The sequence below is a fragment of the Fundulus heteroclitus genome, chromosome 24 (genome assembly GCF_011125445.2).
Source record: "Fundulus heteroclitus isolate FHET01 chromosome 24, MU-UCD_Fhet_4.1, whole genome shotgun sequence".
Taxonomy (NCBI): domain Eukaryota; kingdom Metazoa; phylum Chordata; class Actinopteri; order Cyprinodontiformes; family Fundulidae; genus Fundulus; species Fundulus heteroclitus.
Genome location: NC_046384.1, coordinates 2,938,573 through 2,962,306, shown reverse-complemented (window position 1 = coordinate 2,962,306; position 23,734 = coordinate 2,938,573). Strand labels below are relative to the sequence as shown.

Below are 23,734 nucleotides of genomic sequence, written 5' to 3'. Positions count from 1 at the left end.
GAAAGAGAAGATTTATTATTAGAAATACATCAAAGTTTGTTCAGAATACAAAAAATGTATATAAATATAAAGTTTTGTTGGGTTCCAGCCCATGTAGGAATAAATGGAAATGAAAGAGCAGACCAAATAGCTAAAAAATCAATTAGAACAAATAATATTATAAATATACCGTATGGGAAAGGAGAAGCTAAGGCAATAATTAAAAAAGAAATTAAGGAAAAATGGCAGGATAGATGGAAAATGGATAAAAGTGGAAGAAATTATTATATGATACAGAAATCTATTAATGCCAAGGGTGTGACAAGGAAAAATCGAAGAGAGGAGACTATGTTAACTAGATTAAGATTTGATCATACTGGGTTAAATAAAACATTATTTTTATTAAAGAAAAGTGAAACAGATGAATGTATAGAATGTAAAGTAATAGAAAATGTAGAACATATTTTATTATATTGTAGGAAATATGATAAAGAAAGGATAGAATTAAAACAAAAGACAAGACAAATTGGAAGGGAATGGAATTTGAAAGGATTAATAGGAACAACAGGAGAGGGGATAAAGGAAATGCAGAAAACTGTTATTAAATATCTTAAGAATACAGGATTATATTATAAGATTTAAAGGTATATGTATATATGGATGTATGTATATTTTGTATGTATATATGTATATGTATAGATAGATAAATATATAGATATATATGGATATATAGATATATAGAAATATGGATATGGGAATATGGATAGAGATATATAGGTATATAGAAGTATAGATATAGATGTGTAGAAAATGGATATAAATGTATATAAATATAGAAATATGGATATAGATATAAATAATCATCAAATTGATATGGCCCATGCTACATACTCCGGTACAGTAGGTGGCGGTATGCACCTAAAAGATAAGGTTGCAATCTGCCATTAAACAAAAAGAAGAAGAAGAAAAAGAAGAAGCCAGAATCGGGAGTGTTGGTGAGGCTGGAAGACAGCAGCAGCTGCTGCAGGTGATGAAGTCTGGAAAGAAGTCCAGCAGCTGGAGGCACAGCGGAGAAACTGGAGGGAAGCAGGAGCTCAAAGAGCGGCAGGACGCAGCAGAGGAGACACCAATGATGGGGGATGTTTTCCAGCCCAGAGTTCTGCTGCACCCATCAGGTTTGGAGATTTCCTTCTTCATGCTAACTGTGTGGATGGAGCTAAAGTTTAGGAGCCGTTTTCAGCAGCTGATGGATTCCTCCTCTTCATCACAACTCGTTGCAGGCTTTCCCCCAGAAAACTGGCTAAACCTGCAGCTCTGCTTAGGAGGTGCTAATGCTAGCATGTAGCATAGGAGGTGCTAATGCTAGTTTAGCATATAGCATTGCAGGTGCTAATGCTAGCTTAGCATGTAACTACATTTAGCATCAAAATCTTCTTGTCTGTCTGTCTGGGAAGGTTCTTCCAAAACATCACTTTTTGGTTAATCTTGTCTAGAAAGATGGTTGCATGTTTTCTTCTGGCTGTTTTTACTCATAGACGTCATATACATAGACGCCTCGTTGGGCGCAGGTTCGCACGTCAACGTCACCGCCATATTGTATGTGGCAGAAAAAAGTTGAGTTCTGTTGTATTGAACGTGGATCAGAAAAGATGCCTCATTCCTGCGCTGCATGGAAATGTATTCTGGCTGATTTCACTGCTTGTATCTGCCTTCTATAAACTAAGGCTGCACCATGTTGCAAAACTGGACACACTAAAGCTGCAGAGTGGCAACACTAGGAAAAATCTGTGCAAGACCATTCTTGTTCAAGGTTTTTAGCTTGCATACAGTACAGACTATTGTATTTAGACATAGACGTGCATATATAGATTTTCAAGTATTATAAATAAGCCAAATAAATAGCTGTGTGCTTATATATAACTATAGGTCAAGATTATTGCTGATACATATCTATCTATCTATCTATCTATCTATCTATCTATCTATCTATCTATCTATCTATCTATCTATCTATATATATATATATATATATATATATAATGTGTGTGTGTGTGTGTGTATATATATTATGTGTGTGTGTGTGTATATATATTATGTGTGTGTGTGTGTGTATATATATATATTATGTGTGTGTGTGTGTGTATATATATTATGTGTGTGTGTGTGTATATATATATTATGTGTGTGTGTGTGTGTATATATATATATTATGTGTGTGTGTGTGTGTATATATATTATGTGTGTGTGTGTGTATATATATATTATGTGTGTGTGTGTATATATACATTTGTGTGTGTATGTGTTATGAATATAAGGATCAATTTGTTAAATCTAAACATTGTGGTCTTCATTATTTCATAAAACCGTGTCACATGTGAAACTTTAGGAACAGACTTTTTGGGGGAGTATAAAAGAGGTAAAATTACTAATGAGAAAAAAAATTACCTAGGACATTAAAGCAAAAAAACAAACAAAACACAAAAGTGATAATGTTATGAGAAAAACGGTATATTATGAGAATTAAGAGGGAACATTTCCAGAATAGTCAGTTTGCAGAATAGGGTGTTTTCAGCTGACGTCACGCTCACGTGACTACTCAGCGCGTCCGCCATATTGGGTGGCAGTCGTTTCGCACCGTTGACCTGCATTGTATGACGCCTTAGGCAGTATTGGAAGTGAACAATGGGGAAAACGTGTTTAATGGTTGGTTGCACGGCCCGTGGAGGTGGAGATCAACGCTCTTTCTATCGCCTACCAGCCGTAATAGTGAATCAGTGTGAAAAAAAAAAACAGCTCTCTGAACAACGCCGTCACCTATGGCTGACACGGATATCCAGGTCCGATTTGGACGGTGTTAAGCTGGAATACGCCAGAGTCTGCGGTGCTCACTTTGTCACAGGTAATTAACTGTTAAGTATTTAAAACATATAAGAAGAATATATTAATAATAGGGCTTGGGCGTTATGACTTATTACTTTCCGCGGCTGCCGTGTTGACTGCCTCCGCCGCCTCTACTGCCTATTACTACCGCATACTGTACTCCCTCTCTCAGCCGTGTTTTAATTTGATTAATTTCACCTTAACTTGATTTCAACCATGGTAAACCGTTGCTGTGTTGTGGGCTGTAACAGCGCAACACATGATCGCCATGGGAAAAACATAGAAACAGATTAATTTTCCACCGCTTTCCTGCCTGGAGGCGCAACCACGGAGAACAACTGTTAGCGATAACAAAGAGTTGTCGGCTCGCTTGGATCGCGGCTGTAAGTCGACCGAACATAACTTTCCACAGTATCCCGATGTCAATGAGAGTGTGTTCTAAACGTTTGAAACACATAGCAGCAAGTTAAAAGTACATTACATGCGCGAGTGGTTGTTAGCGCTAACGGTTAGCATGCGCCAGAGCCCGGCTGAGCGCAGCTTACCTTTGAACGAGTTGCTGTGTTCCCACTGTTTGCTGGCTTTATGATCTGCAGCTCCTACCGGCGCCAATACGGTAAATACAACTTAATGTTTCACTGGTCATTGTTCTGCTTAAATAATTAAAGCCGCGAGCGGCGTCGATCGGCCCAGAGCCCGTCCGCCGGCCGCCAGCCACCGCAGAAGCATGCGACACATTTGCGTCGGATTGTTTACATTTTTACCATCTTATTAAAACTCACCCGTCCACGTATGATGGCGATTTCCTTGATGTACATAACCAGATGTGAACTGGTTGTGAGCCTCTAGACCCTTGTAAGCTCTCATTTCCTCAAGAGTGTGCAGAGGGTTTTCACCGAACACCAGGTAATGCACTATGTCGCCGTGCTCTACATTTGGCCAATCATCTGGATTACGGCTAAACAAGGCACCGTGGAGGGCATAGGAGTCCATATGGTCGATCACGGAACATTTCCTCAGATATACGTCCTTATCTGGTCGCTCTAGCGTGCTGGCGTACTTATCCATTCGCGATAAGATAATACGTGTAAGACAACTAGAGATAAGGAAGTGTGCCACCCAATATGGCGGACCGGAAGTTGGCCAGTGACGTCAGTGAAAACACCCTATTATTTCACTCCTGGAGTAATAGGGCAAGGCTAGACTATTTTAATTATTTTTATTCTTTACGAGTATAAAGTCAGGAGAATGAAGCTAAAGGGATACGAAAAAAACTTGTAATATTACAAAAATAAAAATATTACGAATACAAGGTATATTCTCAGATTAAAGTCCCTCTGATACTGTTTAAGTGACTGAGTCTAACTGCAGATTTGCCACATTAAACATGGCGGACGCTCTGACGCTCTGACGCATCGCAGCAGAGGCAGAACCCTCCCAACAACGCGTCTACATATATGATGTCTATGGTTTTTACTGTGGAGGACCATAATTTAGAATAGAAAATGATAATAAATATTAAATCACCACACAATAAAATAAACACTGGGTCAATATGTTGCTAAAAGTATAGAATTGTGCTACTAAATGCAACAAAATAATAAAAAACATTAAATAATTAATCACTTACTCGGCTACAAATAATGTATTTCTATTTAAAATTTGAACTGCCGTATTTTAGCTTTCCATTTAATCAAATCACTTTGAATTATCTGTTTTTCTTGAACTCTTTACTGTTTTATATATATATATATATATATATATATATATATATATATATATATATATATATATATATATATATATATATATATATATATATATATATATATATATATATATATTAGCAGTGTTTTTTTTTTCTCCACACCTTTTTTCTTTAATATTTATAATATATTTTATAATATATTAAAACACATTTTTTCCTCACAAATGTATTTTTTTACCCATTATTTCATCGTCATTTTAACCCTGAAACACTGATATCTTTCCACTTATAATTCGCTCCTATCAAAAAGTCGTTGCAAACATGGCCGCTCCTTAATAGTTTGTGTCTGGCCATTGTTGCCATGGCTACAATAATGTGGTGATGGAGTAGTCAGGGTTATGAACAGTGTTGTTGTACCAAACAGGAAGCTCTTTGCAGTTTGATCAGTTTTAGTCTCATTTGTTGACATTTTGGAGGAAATACCTCCAAAATGTTCTAGGGTGAAACTGTCAGTTCCTGAGGTTCAGTTTTCTCTTCACTGCTGATCAAATGTTTTTCTCTAAACTGAATCTTTCCCATGGTTGTAACATTGTAAAGATCTAGTTGTTGATAAAGCATGTAATGTGTTTCAGTGTTGGCTGCAGATGTTAAAGAAGAGGCTCCTGAAGAACAGAGTCCTGAGGGGGAGCAGCAGGAGTCAGAGCCCCTCCACATAAAGGAGGAACAGGAGGAACCCGGGGCCCGTCAGGAAGGAGAGCAGCTCCTGGTGAAGGAGGAGACTGATAGCAGCTTTCCATTACCTGCTGCTCCTATCAACAGTAAGGATTGCTTTACTTTGATATCAATTCCAATGTCAATCAATCAATCTTTATTGTCAACTACGATTTGCATTGTAATTGAAATTAAAGTTTCAGTACAACCGTCTATCACATACATCAAATACGTTTGGAGGGAACCGTCGACTGAGGCAATGCTTTGCCAAAGAACGCAGCCGTTAGGCACATTACTTCAACTGCAAAGGACCCCGCATGACGCGGTTTCCATAGGGCGCTGGCTTTAACTCTGTGGAACGATTGGAGCCTGATCATGGCCATTATTGCCACCGACATCCTCTGAAGTTGCAGATACGTCAGATATCCTCCAAATCCAAATAGAAGAATTCAGAGTATCATGAATACAATCCTTCAACGTCCTTCGACTGAAAAAATTTGTGGAGTCCAGGGTGTATCCCACAAAGTGTGTCGCGTCAGGACAGGACGGGTCCCCTTTTCCCTGCCTTCCCGTCGAAAAAATGTATCAATAGCATTGAGAGACCAGCTGACCAGACCCATAGTTTCCAGAATTTGGGTGATTTAGAAGAGAGAGCCCAGAAAGACAAGACACAGCAGAATCAGGGGCGGGGGTGTTAGCAGGCAGCAGCAGGAAAATGCGACTGCCTCCACCGTGTGAAAGAACAGACTCTGTTCCAAAAATGTAATAAATAAAAGTGCATCCTCAAAAATGAGGTCATTAAGGTGGGCATACACTTACCTGACTCCGCCAGATAGATTTGCTTCGCATATTCATCTGGAAACCTTCTGTTGAAGTAATTTTGGGAAGGGGCGAAAATACTGGTTAGCTGATTGGCCTATGTTGGTGATAGACGGGCCAAATGAACCAATCAGATCAACGAAGCATATGACGTACTCGTCAACATGCTTTGTCGTCGCTCGTAACCACAAGCCAAGCTACTCTTGCTGCTGCAGGTAAAGGCTCGTTAGCTCAGCAAAGAAATACTCTGTAATTCCGATAAAACTTGCTCGATAGCCACGCTAGCGCTAGTTTCATCGGCTGAAACCGCCATGTTCTTTAGACTGAACTGTCGCGCTTCCCGTTGCGTCACACCTCAACCCGCCTCAAAGCCAACGCTGATTGGACGTTCGTTTGGTGAACGGCTCCAAATTTTCTTTAACGGAAAGTAGCCAGTCTGATCTGCGAGTGAAACCTTGAAAGCTCGCGAGATCAGGATGGTCTCACGAGGCTAGGCATACACTGTATGAGTTTTTCAGTCGTGGTACTTATATACATCTCAAACTGTATGACGAAATCGCAGGATTTAAAAGTTCACAGCTCACGATATGTGTTCTCACGCTGTGTGAGTACTCCGGACGCTCGGATGCGTCCGGAGTACTCACACAGTACGAATGAAAACCACACGTCGGACTCAGCCCCGTAGAGAGATGGCGCTAATCGGACTCGTCTGCCCGGACGCCAAAGGTAAACAGAAGAAGAAGAAAAAGGCGAAGGTGTCGATGCTTACTGTTAGATATGAGACTTACTAGAACAAAATAATAAAAATATTAAATAATTTCCACTTTCTGCTGTAAATTTAACCCCCAAAACTGTTTGTTTTCACTTCTCACTCTAATTTCTACATTGTCTTTTATATTTCATAGGTGAGGGCATCGGTGGTAGATTGTTCATAACAAAAAGAGCCATCAAAAAACTGTCCTTGTAAAAGCAGTAAAAGACAATTCCATTCAAAAAGTTGACTTCCTGTGTCAAAGTTGACTTCCTGAAGTATCCCAAAATAAGAGTCATTGAAAATAAAGTGACATGGATGATGTAGATGTGAAAAGCTAACAAACTAAAAAATGCAATTTCTAATCAGATTAGTCAAGACACAGACTTTTATGTGATCAAAACAGAGGATATTTACCTTACCCATATATAGCTGGTAATATTTCTTCCTATAATTACTTACCCATGACGAAAGTTTTTCTCTCCACAGTATAGCCCAGCTGCGTACTTTGCATCGTCTGATATAAATTTACGCTTTTATAAACACGCCTGTAAGCCGTACCGCTTACATTACGTGGCCAGTGTATTTCTTCCTTAAGGTGATCAGATTTGATTTCTCTAATGAAAATTGGGGACGTCTATAATTTTGTTAAGTACAGAATCTCTGCCTGGTGGTTGGTTTGTTTTGTCTGAACTACAACGCCGACAGGGCGGCGAAAGTGTGTTTGTCAAAGCTCTACAACGTCAGGACAGCAGCAAGACGAGAAAAATACCTCTGGTTGCGCTAAATCAGCAATTTCCCTCTAGGATTAATAAACTATTTCTGATTGATTCTGAAAACTTTTACTCCATCATGATACACTGAAATCGGGGACAGATTTTGCCGGGGACAAGTCATTCACAACTCTCCCTGGAAATGTGGGACATCTGGTCACCCTACCGGAGAGGCGGGGTGATATAACACACTTTATACTCTGGTGCGTTTTATATGTGGACAAAAACATACATAGACACATAAATTCATGGTGCGCTTTATAATCCGGTGTGTTTTATAGTCCGAAAAATATGGTCAGTGCAAAAATAATGTTAATAATCAGCAAAAGGTTGCCAGACTCCATGAGGCATGGTAGAGATGCATATGACATTGTTTGTGATGAATTAACAGTATTTACTCACAACCCTGTCCTGACCATTTTTAATAACCTTTGAGTTAAAATTAACTAAGTTCTCCACCCCCAAAAGAGGGTTTCACTATAGATCTTTATCAGATAATGCTGTATCAAACTTTAAAGAGTCTGTCCCCCTTTTAATATCCTCAGTATCACGGAAGTACCCTAGAAATGGCAGCAGTGTTGTTTCTTTCCATTCACAAAATATGCTTTTGTTAACGTGTCACTTCCTCATTGCGTTCTGCATTAAACAATGTAGCTCCCCTTAAAAAGAAGGTGATTATTCACAGGAAGCTGGCTCCCTGGTTGTGCTTTGAAGCACAGTGTTAGGAAATGGGAGAGAAAATGGCGCCCTACACACCATGAGGAATCCTACCTAATCTGGAAAAACATTGTTGTCTATTGTTGTATAAAAAGACCCTTCGCAGAGTTAGAGCAGCATATTTTTCATCATTAATTGAGGAGAATAAAAATAATCCTAGATTTCTCTTCAGTATAGTTGCCAAACATAATCAGTCACAGCTCCATTGATCTATCTATTCCTTTAGCTCTTAGCAGTAATGACTTTATGGGATTCTTAATAAATTAAATTAATTCCATAAAAAAAAAATTGGCATCCTCCCAAACATGATTACCTCGTCCTCAGTAAGTGAGGCAGCATTGGAGGAATCTTTAGAACCTGTGCAGTGTCTGAACTGTTTAGAAGCAGTAGAGCTTTCTGGGCCATCTAAAATATTCGCTTAATCTAAACCTTCTACCTGCATCTTAGACCCAATCCCAACCAAGTTGTTTAAGCAGATATTCCCTTTGATCAATGTTGATCAATGTCCCTATTTTAAATATGATTTATCTATCCTTAATAAATGGATATGTACCACAGGCTTTTAAAGTAGCTGTTATTAAACCTTTACTAAAGAAACCTTCTCTTGATCAAGATGACTTCATAAATTACAGACCTATATCTAATCTTCTTTTCCCATCTAAAATTATTGGGAAAGTACTGTAGTTGCTAATCAACTTTGTGAACATTTACAAAGTAATGACCTATTTGAAGAGTTTCAGTCAGGCTTCAGAGCTCATCATAGCACTGAAACGGCTCTGGTGAAGGTCACTAATGATATTCTCATGGCCTCAGATAATGGACTTGTGTCTATACTTGTCCTGTTAGATCTCAGTGCTGCGTTTGATACAGTTGATCACAATATTCTCCTACAAAGACTTGAACATACTGTAGGGATTAAGGGGAAAGCATTAGGCTGGTTTAAATCTTATCTATCAAACAGATTCCAGTTTGTTCATGTTAATAATAAATCTTCTTCAAACTCTAGGGTCACTTGTGATGCAAACTCTGGGTATCGGGTTTTGTTGAAATTAATCCCATATTAATTTCCACTGTTATGCTGATGACACTCAGCTATATTTATTCATAAATCCTGATGAATCCAATCAGTTACTTCGACTGCAGTCATGTCTTGATGACATCAAAAGCTGAATAACTTTACATTTCCTGCATTTAAATTCTGACAAGACAGAAGTTGTAATGTTTGGACCAGAGTCCTCACAAAATAAACTTCTTAATCAATCTCTTAATCTGGATGGCATTAACTTGGCCTCTGGTAATAAAGTAAAAATTGTTGGTGTTATTTTTGACCAAGACATGTCGTTTAAATCCCATATTAAACAGGTTTCCAGAGTTTCCTTTTTTTCACCTCAGGAATATCGCCAAAATTAGAAACATTCTGTCCAGGGGTGATGCTGAAAAACTAGTCCATGCATTTGTTACTTCAAGGCTGGACTATTGTAATTCTTTACTATCAAGAAGTCCACAAAATGCAGTTCAAAGTCTTCAGCTGATCCAAAATGCTGCAGCAAGAGTTCTGATGAAAATCAACAAGAGGGATCATATTTCTCCAATTTTAGCTTCCCTTCATTGGCTTCCTGTTAAATCAAGAATAGAATTTAAAATTCTCCTTCTAACGTATAAAGCCCTTAATAATCAAGCTCCATCATATATCAGAGCTCTGATTACCCCGTATGTTCCTAACAGAGCACTTCGCTCTCAGACTGCAGGTCTACTGGTGGTTCCTAGAGTCTCTAAAAGTAGAATGGGAGGCAGATCCTTTAGCTATCAGGCTCCTCTCCTGTGGAACCAACTCCCAGTTTTAGTCCGTGAGGCAGACACCCTATCTATTTTTAAGACTAATCTTAAAACTTTCCTTTTTGACAAAGCTTATAGTTGGAGTGGCTCATGTTACCCTGAGCTACCTCTATAGTTGTGCTGTGATAGGTCTAGGCTACTGGAGGACATCAGGGTCTAATTTTCTCACTCTACTGATTTCTACTGTTCTTCAGTCTACTGTTCTCCAGTTTTGCATTGTCTTACATTGAAATGACTGTTGTCATTTCAGCTTTTAACTTTTTGCTCTCTCACTTTTTCTTCATAGTAGGTACACCTGGTCTGACGTTCTGTTAAACTGTGACATCATCCAGAGAAGACGGCTCACCCGCTACTACCATCTAATGTAGAACCGATTACTGGATCAATGTGTGCTTCTGTGCTTTTTTGTCTCTCTTGTTGTGTCTCTGCTCTGTCTTCTGTAACCCCAGTCGGTCGAGGCAGATAACCGTTCATACTGAGCCCGGTTCTGCTGGAGGTTTTTCCTTCCCGCTAATGGGTGGTTTGTCTTTCCACTGTCGCTTCATGCTTGCTCAGTATGAGGGATTGCTGCAAAGCCATGGACAATGCAGACGACTCTTCCTGTAGCTCTACGCTTCTTCAGGAGTGAATGCTGCTTGTCGGGACTTTGAAGCAATCAACTGGTTCCCTTATATAGGAAATTTTTGACCAATCTGTATAATCTGACTGATTTTGACTTTGTAAAGTGCCTCGAGATGACATGTTTCATGAATTGGCGCTATATAAATTGAATTGAATTGAATGGATGTTCTTCCTCCAACAAAATGCTTGCTACATATGTAGGTGAATTTAATAACTTTTTCCGGGTTGAACTGTTGTGTAGGCCGACCGCACCGGTGTACCCAGGGCACACATTTCTCCTTGGCAGTCTTGAATTTCGGGAAATTAATGAAGAAAACATCCTTCATATGCGGCGATCAGTGTACCTCGAGTCGCTGTTGCACGTTCCATAGCAACAATGTTTAAAAACCATGGTCTTAGACTTGGTAAAAGCAGTCGTTTTACGAGTAAAACCAAGGGTAACGCACAGCTCTTTTACAGCGAAACAGCGGAGGACACAGCAAGCTTGCCCTACCGCGTACCACGTGATATGACGTCTCGTGACGTCACGTTCTAAAAATAGCTTGCTCGCGGTACGCCATTGCAAAGCTACTTAAAACACCATTAACACCATTAAATCGACATTAATCTTATCTTTTAATGCTGTACTAAGGCTTGAGATAACGTGTTGTGAATTTGTCCTATATAAATAAAATTGAATTCAATTACTACCTATAAAACTCTGAAAACTTGGCCAACTGTGTGCTACGAAGCTGCTGTTCTTGGGGTGAAAAACCTGGAAGTTGTTCTCGTTCTTAGGTCACTTCCTCCTTCCTCAGTTGCTGAGCGGCGCTACAGACCTCTCAAATATTTTCCGATTGGCTGTGTTTTTTTTTTGTTTTTTTTTATTAAAACGATATTATGCAGGCACACTTGTAAATAATAAATAGGTAATTGGGGATAACTTTTTGGTGTAAGAAACATGGCAGAAAAAGTCAATATGTCACCAGCCCTTAAAGGCTAAAAAGGATAGCTCTACAAATAAGTGACTTTTTCAGGGGGAGTTGTAACAGTCATGTATGCTTAAGTTTTCTGTTTTATTCTGTTTACTATTCTGCATGTTCTGTAAATTAAATAGTGCAAACTCAATCATCCAACAGCCCATATTAGTTGGTAGGTTGTGAGGCAACAGAACATGAAATGTAATGCAATGTATTCACACTCTCAAATATTATCAGAGCGCGACTACTTGTTCAAGGAACTGTAAATAAACAAGACATAAGCAACAACAAAGCAATATGAACAAGAAAATTAGTAGTTAAAGAATTGAATCTACACTGAACAAAAATATAAAAGCAACAATTTTGGTTAAAAACCAGTCTAAATCTGTGATAATGAGCACTTCTCCTTTGCTGAGATAATCCATCCCACCTCACCGGTGTGCCATATCAAGATGCTGATTAGACACCATGATTGCCTTAGACTGCCCACAATAAAAGGCCACTCTGAAAGGTGCATTTTTATCACACAGCACAATGCCACAGATGTCGCAAGATTTGAGGGAACATGCAATTGGCATGTTGACAGCAGGAATGTGAACGAGAGCTGTTGCTTGTGTATTGAATGATCATTTCTTCTCCAAAGGCATTTCAGAGAATTTGGCAGTACATCCAACAAATATTTGTAACCAACTTTTGAAGGAAATGGTGATATTATGTGGAAAAAGATTTAGATATTTAAGGTAATCTCATAAAAATGGGAGCAAAACCAAAAGTGTTGAATTTGTATTTTTGTTGAGTGTAACTAAATTATCTAAATATATCTTTATTAAAAAATACTTCAGTTCAGGCTGAGATCAAAATACTTTCTAATGTGCATAATGTGTTTCAATGTTTCCTGCAGATGTTGAGCAGAAGCTGATCAAGGAAGAAGCTTCTTTAGATCACAGACCTCGTGCCGACATGCATGAAACAAAGCCCCCCCACGTAAAAGAGGAATGGAAGGAAGTCTACATCAGTCTGCCAGGAGAGCAGCTCAATGGGAAGGAGGTGAATAATGCCATCAGGTTTCCAATGGCTGCTCCTCCCATAAAATGTCTGGACGATGAACAGTCTCTGCTGCTCTCACAGGTTTATCCAGACCAACTTAAAAGCAAAGAGCTTCCAGAAGAGAATGATGGAGAAGAATCCATCAGGATACAAGATCATGCAGATGCTTCTATTTCTTTAGAGACAGAAGACACTGAGAACTGTGGCAAAACATTTATTGGAAAATACACTTTAAACACACACATGAGAATCCATACAGGACAGAAGCCTTTCTGTTGTGATCTATGCGGACAAAGTTTTTGCAGAAGAGAACATTTAACCAGACACAGGGGAACCCACATAGGACATAAGCCCTTTTGTTGTGATTTATGTGGAAACAGATTTAGCCAAAATGGATCTTTAAAAAGACACATGAGAATCCATACAGGACAGAAGCCTTTCTGTTGTGATCTCTGTGGAAAAAGATTTTGGGAAAAACAAAACTTAGCCATACACATGGGAATCCACATAGGAGTGAAGCACTTCTGTTGTGATCTGTGTGGACAAAGATTTAGCCGAAATACAACTTTAAACAGACACATGAAAATCCATACAGGACAGAAGCCTTTTTGTTGTGAACTATGTGGAAAAACATTTAGCCAAAAGTCAACTTTAAACACACACATGAAAATCCATACAGGACTGAAGCCTTTCTGTTGTGATCTATGTGGAAAACGATTTAGCGAAAAGTCAGGTTTAAACACACACATGAGAATCCATACAGGACAGAAGCCTTTCTGCTGTGACACATGTGGAAAAAGATTTCGCATAAGAGGACATTTAAACAGACACACGAGAATCCATACAGGACATAAGCCTTTCTGTTGTGACACATGTGGAAAAAGATTTAGACAAAATACAACTTTAAACAGACACATGAGAATCCATACAGGACAGAAGCCTTTCTGTTGTGATCTATGTGGAAAAAGATTTAGCCAACAGTCAACTTTAAACAGACACATAAAAATCCATGGAGGAGGGGAAAAGGAAGAAGAAGCTTCTTTAGATCACAAACCTTGTGCCGACATGCATGATACAACTTTAAACAGACACATGAAACTCCATGAAGGAGGGGAAAAGGAAGAAGAAGCTTCTTTAGATCACAAAGCTTGTGCCGACATGCATGATACAAAGCCCCCCCACATAAAGGAGGAATGGAAGGAAGTCTACTTCAGGTTGCCAGGAGAGAAGCTCAATGGGAAGGAGGTGAATAATGCCATCAGGTTTCCAGTGGCTGCTCCTCCCATAAAGAGTCTGGATGATGAACAGTCTGTGCTGCTGTCACAGCTTTATCCTGACCAAATTAAAAGCAGTGAGCTTCCAGAAGAGAATGATGGAGAAGAATCCATCAGGATACAAGATCATGCAGATGCTTCTATTTCTTTAGAGACAGAAGACACTGAGAACTGTGGCAAAACATTTATTGGAAAATACGCTTTAAACACACACATGACAATCCATACAGGAGAGAAACCTTTCTGTTGTGATCTATGTGGAAAACGATTTAGCAAAAAATCTACTTTAAACAAACACATGAGAATCCATACAGGACAGAAGCCTTTTTGCTGTGATCTATGCGGACAAAGATTTTGCAGAAGAGAACATTTAACCAGACACACGGGAATCCACATAGGACATAAGCCCTTTTGTTGTGATGTATGTGGAAACAGATTTAGCCAAAATGGATCTTTAAAAAGACACATGAGAATCCATACAGAACAGAAGCCTTTCTGTTGTGATCTCTGTGGAAAAAGATTTTGGGAAAAAGGAAACTTAGCCATACACATGGGAATCCACATAGGAGTGAAACACTTCTGTTGTGATCTGTGTGGACAAAGATTTAGCCGAAATACAACTTTAAACAGACACATGAAAATCCATACAGGACTGAAGCCTTTTTGTTGTGAACTATGTGGAAAAACATTTAGTCAAAAGTCAACTTTAAACACACACATGAGAATCCATACAGGACAGAAGCCTTTCTGTTGTGATCTATGTGGAAAACGATTTAGCGAAAAGTCAGGTTTAAACACACACATGAGAATCCATACAGGACAGAAGCCTTTCTGCTGTGACACATGTGGAAAAAGATTTCGCATAAGAGGACATTTAAACAGACACACGAGAATCCATACAGGACATAAGCCTTTCTGTTGTGACACATGTGGAAAAAGATTTAGACAAAATACAACTTTAAACAGACACATGAGAATCCATACAGGACAGAAGCCTTTCTGTTGTGATCTATGTGGAAAAAGATTTAGCCAACAGTCAACTTTAAACAGACACATGAAAATCCATGGAGGAGGGGAAAAGGAAGAAGAAGCTTCTTTAGATCACAAACCTCGTGCCAACAAGCATGATACAACTTTAAACAGACACATGAAACTCCATGGAGGAGGGGAAAAGGAAGAAGAAGCTTCTTTAGATCACAAAGCTTGTGCCGACATGCATGATACAAAGCCCCCCCACATAAAGGAGGAATGGAAAAAAGTCTACATCAGTCTGCCAGAAGAGCAGCTCAATGGGAAGGAGGTGAATAATGCCATCAAGTTTCCAGTGGCTGCTCCCATAAAAAGTCTGGATGATGAACAGACTCCACTGCTCTCACAGCTTTATCCAGACCAACTTAAAAGCAGTGAGCTTCCAGAAGAGAATGATGAAGAATCCATCAGGATGCAAGATCATGTAGATGCTTCTATTTCTTTAGAGACAGAAGACACTGAGAACTGTGGCAAAACATTTATTGGAGAATACGCGTTAAACACACACACGACAATCCATACAGGAGAGAAAGCTTTCTGTTGTGATCTATGTGGAAAACAATTTAGCAAAAAATCAACTTTAAACACACACATGAGAATCCATACAGGACAGAAGCCTTTCTGTTGTGATATATGTGGGAAACGATTTAGCCAAAAAGGACATTTAAACACACACATTAACATCCATACAGGACAGAAGCCTTTTTGCTGTGATCTATGTGGACAAAGATTTTGCAGAAGAGGAAATTTAACCAGACACATGGGAATCCACAAAGGACATAAGCCTTTCTGTTGTGATGTATGTGGAAACAGATTTAGCCAACATACAACTTTAAACAGACACATGAGAATTCATACAGGACAGAAGCCTTTCTGCTGTGACACATGTGGAAAAAGGTTTTGGGAAAGAGGAAACTTAACCATACACATGGGAACCCACACTGGAGTGAAGCACTTCTGTTGTGATCTATGTGGACAAAGATTTAGCCGAAATACAACTTTAAACAGACACATGAAAAACCATACAGGACAGGAGCTTTTCTATTGTGAACTATGTGGAAAAACATTTAGCCAAAAGGCAACCTTAAACAGACACATGAGAATCCATACAGGACAGAAGCCTTTCGGTTGTGATCTATGTGGAAAACGATTTAGCGAAAAGTCAAGTTTAAACACACACATGAGAATCCATACAGGACAGAAGCCATTCTGCTGTGATCAATGTGGACAAAGATTTCGCATAAGAGGACATTTAAACAGACACACGAGAATCCATACAGGACAGAAGCCTTTCTGTTGTGACATATGTGGAAAAAGATTTAGCCAAACTACAACTTTAAACAGACACACGAGAATCCATACAGGACAGAAGCCTTTCTCTTGTGATCTATGTGGAAAAAGATTTAGCCAAAAGTCAACTTTAAACAGACACATGAAACTCCATGAAGGAGGAGAAAAGGCTCTGCTTTGAATACTAACTCAAACTGCACAGCTTTAGTTTACTATGAAATGTTTGTGTTGTCATTAAAGGCAACAGTCTTCATTTGTTAGTTTCAGCATTTCTGTAGTAGCTAAGTATTAGATTTGTTTAGATTTATTTTTTAACTTCATTTCATCTGTTCAGACTGAGATGTAGCACAGATGTGTTTTCAGCCTATGCATGCTGCTCTAACCACTAGGTCCACCCTCCTAGTTAGTGAGATTTCTTTAACGGTGTCTGGTGTTTTCCCTACCTTAGGAACGGTGTTTTTGTTTTGATTGTGATTGATTTTAGTTAACCTGTGGGTCCCCTACAGCGAACCTCTGAATTTAACTTAAAGAAAAATCATTTTATCCTTGATAGATGAGTGATGTGCCCTGTGACTGGTTAAGATAACATTCACATATAGTTTAAACCAGAAGTGTACATAAACTATGTAAAACGATATGAAAGACTTCAAAAACATGAAATCTGAATACACATTTCCTGTATTAGCTCCGTTAGGATTACCAGAATTATTTCTAGTTTGTAAATGCCAAAATAATGAGACCTTATTTTAGAAATTATTTTATTATTGGTTTTAAGGTCAGAAGTTTACTTTGTTGTGATCTCAGCTAGGAAAGACAATATCGGACTGTTTCTGATTTTGTCAGAGGCTGCAGCTATCAGAGAACTGCCCCTTACAGCGAGAGGGCCACTGCTATGAACCCAGGCTCTCATCCTGTCATCTCTCTCCTTGTCCATGAGCCCTTAAGAAGAGGACATCTACACTGGACAGACAAAGCCACGGACAAAGCCCATGGATCCGCATGGGTTTCAGAGACTCACAATCATGTAGGGTCGGCCAAGCTAAGTACTGTCTGCTTGTGGATCAAAATTAAAGCAACAGGAAGTTTTCTAAGCTGACAAGGGAGCCGAGCCCGCAGGAGTGCAGAGATCCCCCAACGCATACAATCAGACACTGGTGTAAAGCTCCTCAGACCTGGTTTCCCAAACAACGGCTTTTTCCCCAAGCTTGTCATTTGCCCCTCATCGTCGACCGGTACCAGCTTCGCCCTAGCCCAACTGGGCACCCCAGAGGTTAACTCATCAAGCTAAGTTAAACAATGGCCACTGGATGCACCCCGGCACATCATTTCCAGTCGATGGTCTGGTACAGCATCTTCTAGCTTGCTAAATTACCGATTTGAGCAGTGACGTGCAGTCAGGGGAGTTAATTACAATCTAATGTAGAACAGATTACTAGATCAATGTGTGCTTCTGTGCTTTTTTGTCTCTCTTGTTGTGTCTCTGTTCTGTCTTCTGTAACCCCAGTCGGTCGAGGCAGATGACCGTTCATACTGAGCCTGGTTCTGCCGGAGGTTTTTCCTTCCCGTTAATGGGTGGTTTTTCTTCCCACTGTCGCTTCATGCTTGCTCAGTATGAGGGATTGCAGCAAAGCCATGTACAATGCAGATGACTCTTCCTGTGGCTCTACGGTTCCCCAGGAGTGAATGCTGCTTGTTGGGACTTTGATGCAATCAACTGGTTTCCTTATATAGGACATTTTTGACCAATCTATATAATCTGACCCAATCTGTATAATATGATTGAACTTGACTTTGTAAAGTGCCTTCAGATGACATGTTTCATGATTTGGCGCTATATAAATAAAATTGAATTGAATTGAATTGAATTGAATTAAGTGAGGCCAGGCCTCACTTCTCATCATGGAACGAAAGAAAATATATAATGATGATAACGTCATATAAATTGTGATTCATTTTGTCATGTGTAATAAAAGGTTATTTTTTTAATCTAATTTCCTCATTTTTGATCATATTGTCTTTAAAATCGCAGACTTTTCACTATTTTCCATGTAAATTCTTGATGGCGCTTCATAGCGAAGCTGGTGAGGCCGCAGCGAGCTTGGCCTCTCCTGGGATTGCACAATTCCATGTTAACTGCGCTGACTTCCATTCTGTGAATGCATCTTCCTGTCTCTAGATCATAAATTCAATATTTCAAACACTTATGAACTTATTTTCCATAATTTAATGTATGTGGATTACGAATTGTGTTTTGGACATCAAACTGTGTGTAGGTAACATGTTTTCGTGTGCTGCTGGGCACTGCTTGTAGGTGAGGCCGGCAGTTCCTTGGCCACTAGGCAGGGGGCGCTCAAGGGACACTGCTCGTTATCCTGAAACTGTAAAGTGACAAGAAGTTATGGCTGTATTATTAGCGAGTTATGCTAAACAAGTAAAGCACTAAAAAGACTCAAAACATACAGCCGGAACAGGACTGGTCAAGGAAGGCTTTCCTCCCTGGCAGTGAGCTCCACTGAGACTGAGAGACTTTTAAAACTGAAGAAGATAAAGAGAACTTTTACCGGAAAATGACCGATATGTTTGTTCAAAAGGAGCGCCGCATGGACTTCAATTATAAGTAGAGGTAAGACAGCGATAATTATTCATGTTTTGTGTTTGTAATGAAATGTGCGTAATGTGGGTTATTATCGTTTTAGAATGTGTTACAAATGCAGAAATCCATCATAACTCATAAACTGTTACCAATTAAAAGACAAATAATTTAGTTGTTTTTTTTTTCATCAAAGAATCAATGTTTATTCCATGTCTCTTGGTGAATTTATTTGGCACAATCAATGTCCTTCAGCACTTTGCAATGAGTCTACTCTGTATATATTTGTAAATCTAACTCTGACGTGAGTGCCTCACCACCTATGAACCCTACCACACGTCACTGGATTTGAGGCTTAACTATTTCCAGGGGAAAAGATTACATGAATAAAAATCCGGTGCACTAAAGGCTATTGATTTTTGGTAAATCATTCTTTAAAATTTTATTTCCCCAAATAATATTTTGTTTAACTCAAATATGCATTGTGAATGAGCTGAACACACATTAAAGGTTGCTCTAAATTAGTTGAGCTAATTTGATCCCATTCCACATTCTTTAAGATTAACTTTGGTTCTCTAACTTGGATCTGCAGTGAACCAGGATTCACTGAAACATGTTTTTTGTTTCTTTTGTGTGTAAATTGTTCCTTGGTGCTTTTTAACTTATTAGTTTTAGTCGTTTCACTAGCTAGTAAAGAGGATTTGTTGACTGAAATATTGTGTTAAATCAGATAAACAGCATTCTATAGTGATGTTCTCTAGATGTCAATTTATTTCTGTTAATAAATTCTTGAACTTGAAGAGAAGTTGTCACTCCTTTATTTCATATGTGCAACGTTTGCTGTTAAAAAGAAGTGCTCAAATCACCATTTCAATACTAACCAGACAATACCTAACAGCTCGTGTTATTTATTTAACATTGAATAACAAAAATATGGGTAATGGAAGAACAACTTACATTTTTGTTAATATTTACTACATTTGCCTTTATACCATGTAAGAATTGGGTCAAACATTCTTGACATCCTTCCAGAAGCTTCTCAAAAGTCAGCAGGAACTTTGGGCCATTCTTCCTGACAAGACTGGTGTAATTGGTCCAATATGCATGTCACCTTGTTCAGACACAACTTTTCAGCACTGTCCCTAAAGTTTCAATATGATTGAGATCAATGGTTATCCTGACTTTGTCCTTAATTCACTTTTTAACCAGTTTGGCTGTATGTTTGGATCATTGTCCATTTCAATGACCCATTTGTGCCCAAGCTTCAACTTTCATATCAATGTCTTGCTTGAGAATTTTCACATAATGTTCTTTTGTCATGATGCCATCTATTTTGTGAAATGTACCACTCCCTCCTGCATCAAAATAACTATTACAACATGATGCTGCCCACCCATTTTTACTAAATCAACATATAATCAACATATTAACATTCAGGGAACCAGTGTTAAGATATAGGTGTTTTCCAAGGACTCCACTGGGCCGTACTCTACACCACATAGTGTGCTTTGAGGGCTTTTCAATGGGCCTTCTTCCCTACCCAGCCAGATTTTTTCCTCCCTCCCAAGGAGATGGTGTGGTTTTACTGAGTAGAGGAGCGCTCTTACATGGGATGATGTGTGTGGCCAGCCAGCCAGTCGAAAGTGTGTGTGGGGTATGGGGTGGGGGGGATTGGGGTGGGGGGGGGGGGGGCAGCCGTGATTTGCCACTTAGTACAATGGAAAAATAAACACTGATCTAGCCAGTGTTGTCGATGTGCAGCAGGGGGCAGAGCAGCCTTCTACAGGAAGAGAGGAGCAGATATATATATATATATATATATATATATATATATATATATAGATATATATATAGATATATATATATATATAGATCTATATAGTATATATCGGTATATGTGTGTATGTATGTATGGATGATATATAATATAATAGTATAGATGTATATATATATATATATATATATGTATATATATATATATATATGTATGTTGTATCTATATATCTATATTATATATATAATATATATATATAATAATTATAGATATAATATATATATATATATATATATATAGATATATAATATATATTATAATATAGGTATATTCATATATAATATATATATATATTATATATATATATATATATATAATATATATATATAATATATATATATGTATGTATGTATATATGTATATATATATATATATATATATATATATATGTATGATGTAATATATGTATATATAGAGGTAAGACAGCGATAATTATTCATGTTTTGTGTTTGTAATGAAATGTGTAATATATATATATATATATATATATATATATATATATATATATATATATATATATATTAGGGCTGGACGATATAGAAAAAAACCTTATCGATAAAGAAAATGCATATTGATCGATATCGATATCGAAAGCCTGGCTCTTATGATATTGCTAAATGACTTACTTTTAATAAAAAACAAATAAACACTAAATCTCAATAAAATCCTTATTTAACCAACATTTTTACCCATAACTGATTTTTTTTAAAGAACAATAACTGAACTTAAGAGACCTGGGTGATGTTATTAAATACTGACAAAGAATAAACTAAAGTGACCAGTAAAATGACCAAAATAAATATAGCAGATAAATAAATAACTAGAATAGCATATTTAGGTGGGAATAGTACACTAGTTACTCCTCAGGTATTATTCTCTTTCTATACAGTGAGAGGCTGATGCAGGGCTGAGGTCCGAGGTTGTGGCGTGGGAAGACGCAGACTGCAGCTCATTTTGCACTGATTCCCTGCACTTGTTGCACAATTTAGGGAGCGCTGTTAGAGGAAAACTTGCGTCCTGTAACTTTATATCGCGGATCAAGAGTGTTTGAAGCCAGGTTTTTCAACTGCAGCATATCCATCACTAGCACGTTACTGCATGCGTGATGTCCTTATGTCGCTTGAACGCTTTGTCATTTTATCAAAAAGAAGGGAGCCCAGTTAAGCATCAACAAATATGATAGGCTGAAAGGAAGGAAGGAAAACTGTCTCAATATCGAAATTTTATCGACCCTTTTTTTCCTATTGCGCCACACGTCTATCAATCGATATATATTGTTATTTAATTATCGTCCAGCCCTACCTAATATATATGTATATATGTGTGTATATATATATATATATATATATATATATATATATATATATATATATATATATATATATATATATATATATACGTACGTATTACTAAGGGCTTGGGATAATTAGATAATACTGTGTACTTTTCCATTGTATTTAATCTTCATGTATTTATGTATATTTTTGTCATCCTCTCTGAGAGTCTTTTTTTCTTGTCAATAAAAAAAATTTAAATAAAAAAAAACGCGGAGTCGCGATGATCGCTTCCGGGTTCTTTGTCCTTTGTCCTTGTGTTGCTGTGAGGCCAGAATCGGGAGTGTTGGTGAGGCTGAAAGAGAGCAGCAGCTGCTGCAGGTGATGAAGTCTGGAAAGAAGTCCAGCAGCTGGAGGCACAGCGGAGAAACTGGAGGGAAGCAGGAGCTCAAAGAGCGGCAGGACGCAGCAGAGGAGACACCAATGATGGGGGATGTTTTCCAGCCCAGAGTTCTGCTGCACCCATCAGGTTTGGAGATTTCCTTCTTCATGCTAACTGTGTGGATGGAGCTAAAGTTTAGGAGCCGTTTTCAGCAGCTGATGGATTCCTCCTCTTCATCACAACTCGTTGCAGGGTTTCTCCCAGAAAACTGGCTAAGTCTGCAGCACGTGATAAGATAGCATGTAGCATAGGAAAGCTAATGCTAGCTTAGCATGTGGCACATGGAGGTGCTAATGCCAGCTTAGCATGTAGCATAGGAAAGCTAATGCTAGCTTAGCATGTAGCACATGGAGGTAGCACCGTTTGTTTAACGTTTCAATGATCTGCCTGTCTGGGAAAGTTGCAGGCTTTCCCCCAGAAAACTGGCTAAGACTGCTTAGGAGGAGCTAATGCTAGCTTAGCGTGTGGCACATAGACATCATATACGTAGACGCGTCATAGGGCGCAGGTTCGCACGTCAACGTCACCGCCATTTTGTATGTGGCAGAAAAAAAGTTAAGTTCTGTTATTGTGAACGTGGATCAGAGAAGATGCCTCATTCCTGTGCTGCATGGAAATGTATTCTGGCTGATTTTACTACTTGTATCTGCCGTCTATAAACTAAGGCTGCTCCATGTTGCAAAACTGGACACACTAAAGCTGCAGAGTGGCAACACTAGGAAAAAGCTGTGCAAGACCATTCTTTTTCAAGGTTTTTAGCTTGCATACAGTACAGACTATTGTATTTAGAAATAGATGTGCATATATAGATTTACACATTTATACACAAATATATATGCACATATATATGTGTAGGTACGCATGTATGTAGGTATATATGTATGTGTGTGTATATATATATATATATGTGTATATGTGTATATGTATATATGTGTGTGTATGTGTTATGAGTTCTGATGAATATAAGGATCAATTTATTTCATAAAACCGTGTCACATGTGAAACTTGAGGAACAGACTTTTTGGGGTAGAGGTAAAATTACTTATATGGGAAAAAAACGACAAAACACAAAAGTGATAATGTTATGAGAAAAACGGTATATTATGAGAATTAAGAGGGAACATTTCCAGAATAGTCACAGTTTGCAGAATTATTTCACTCCTGGAGTAATAGGGCCAGGCTATACTATTTTAATTATTT

The 23,734-nt window shown here is 38.3% G+C and overlaps 2 protein-coding genes across 2 annotated transcripts in view; one reads left to right on the top strand and one right to left on the bottom strand.

The window, feature by feature from the left end:
* LOC105921678 (NLR family CARD domain-containing protein 3) overlaps nucleotides 1-23,734 on the bottom strand; it is a 1,041,521-nt gene that overhangs the window by 251,646 nt on the left and 766,141 nt on the right. The window lies entirely within an intron of this gene.
* LOC118557860 (gastrula zinc finger protein XlCGF8.2DB-like) lies at nucleotides 5,353-13,740 on the top strand (the record flags this gene model as incomplete). The annotated part of the gene is made up of 2 exons (XM_036128334.1): nucleotides 5,353-5,385; nucleotides 12,656-13,740. A coding segment is annotated over exon 2 (1,026 nt), but the record flags the coding sequence as incomplete, so codon positions are not given.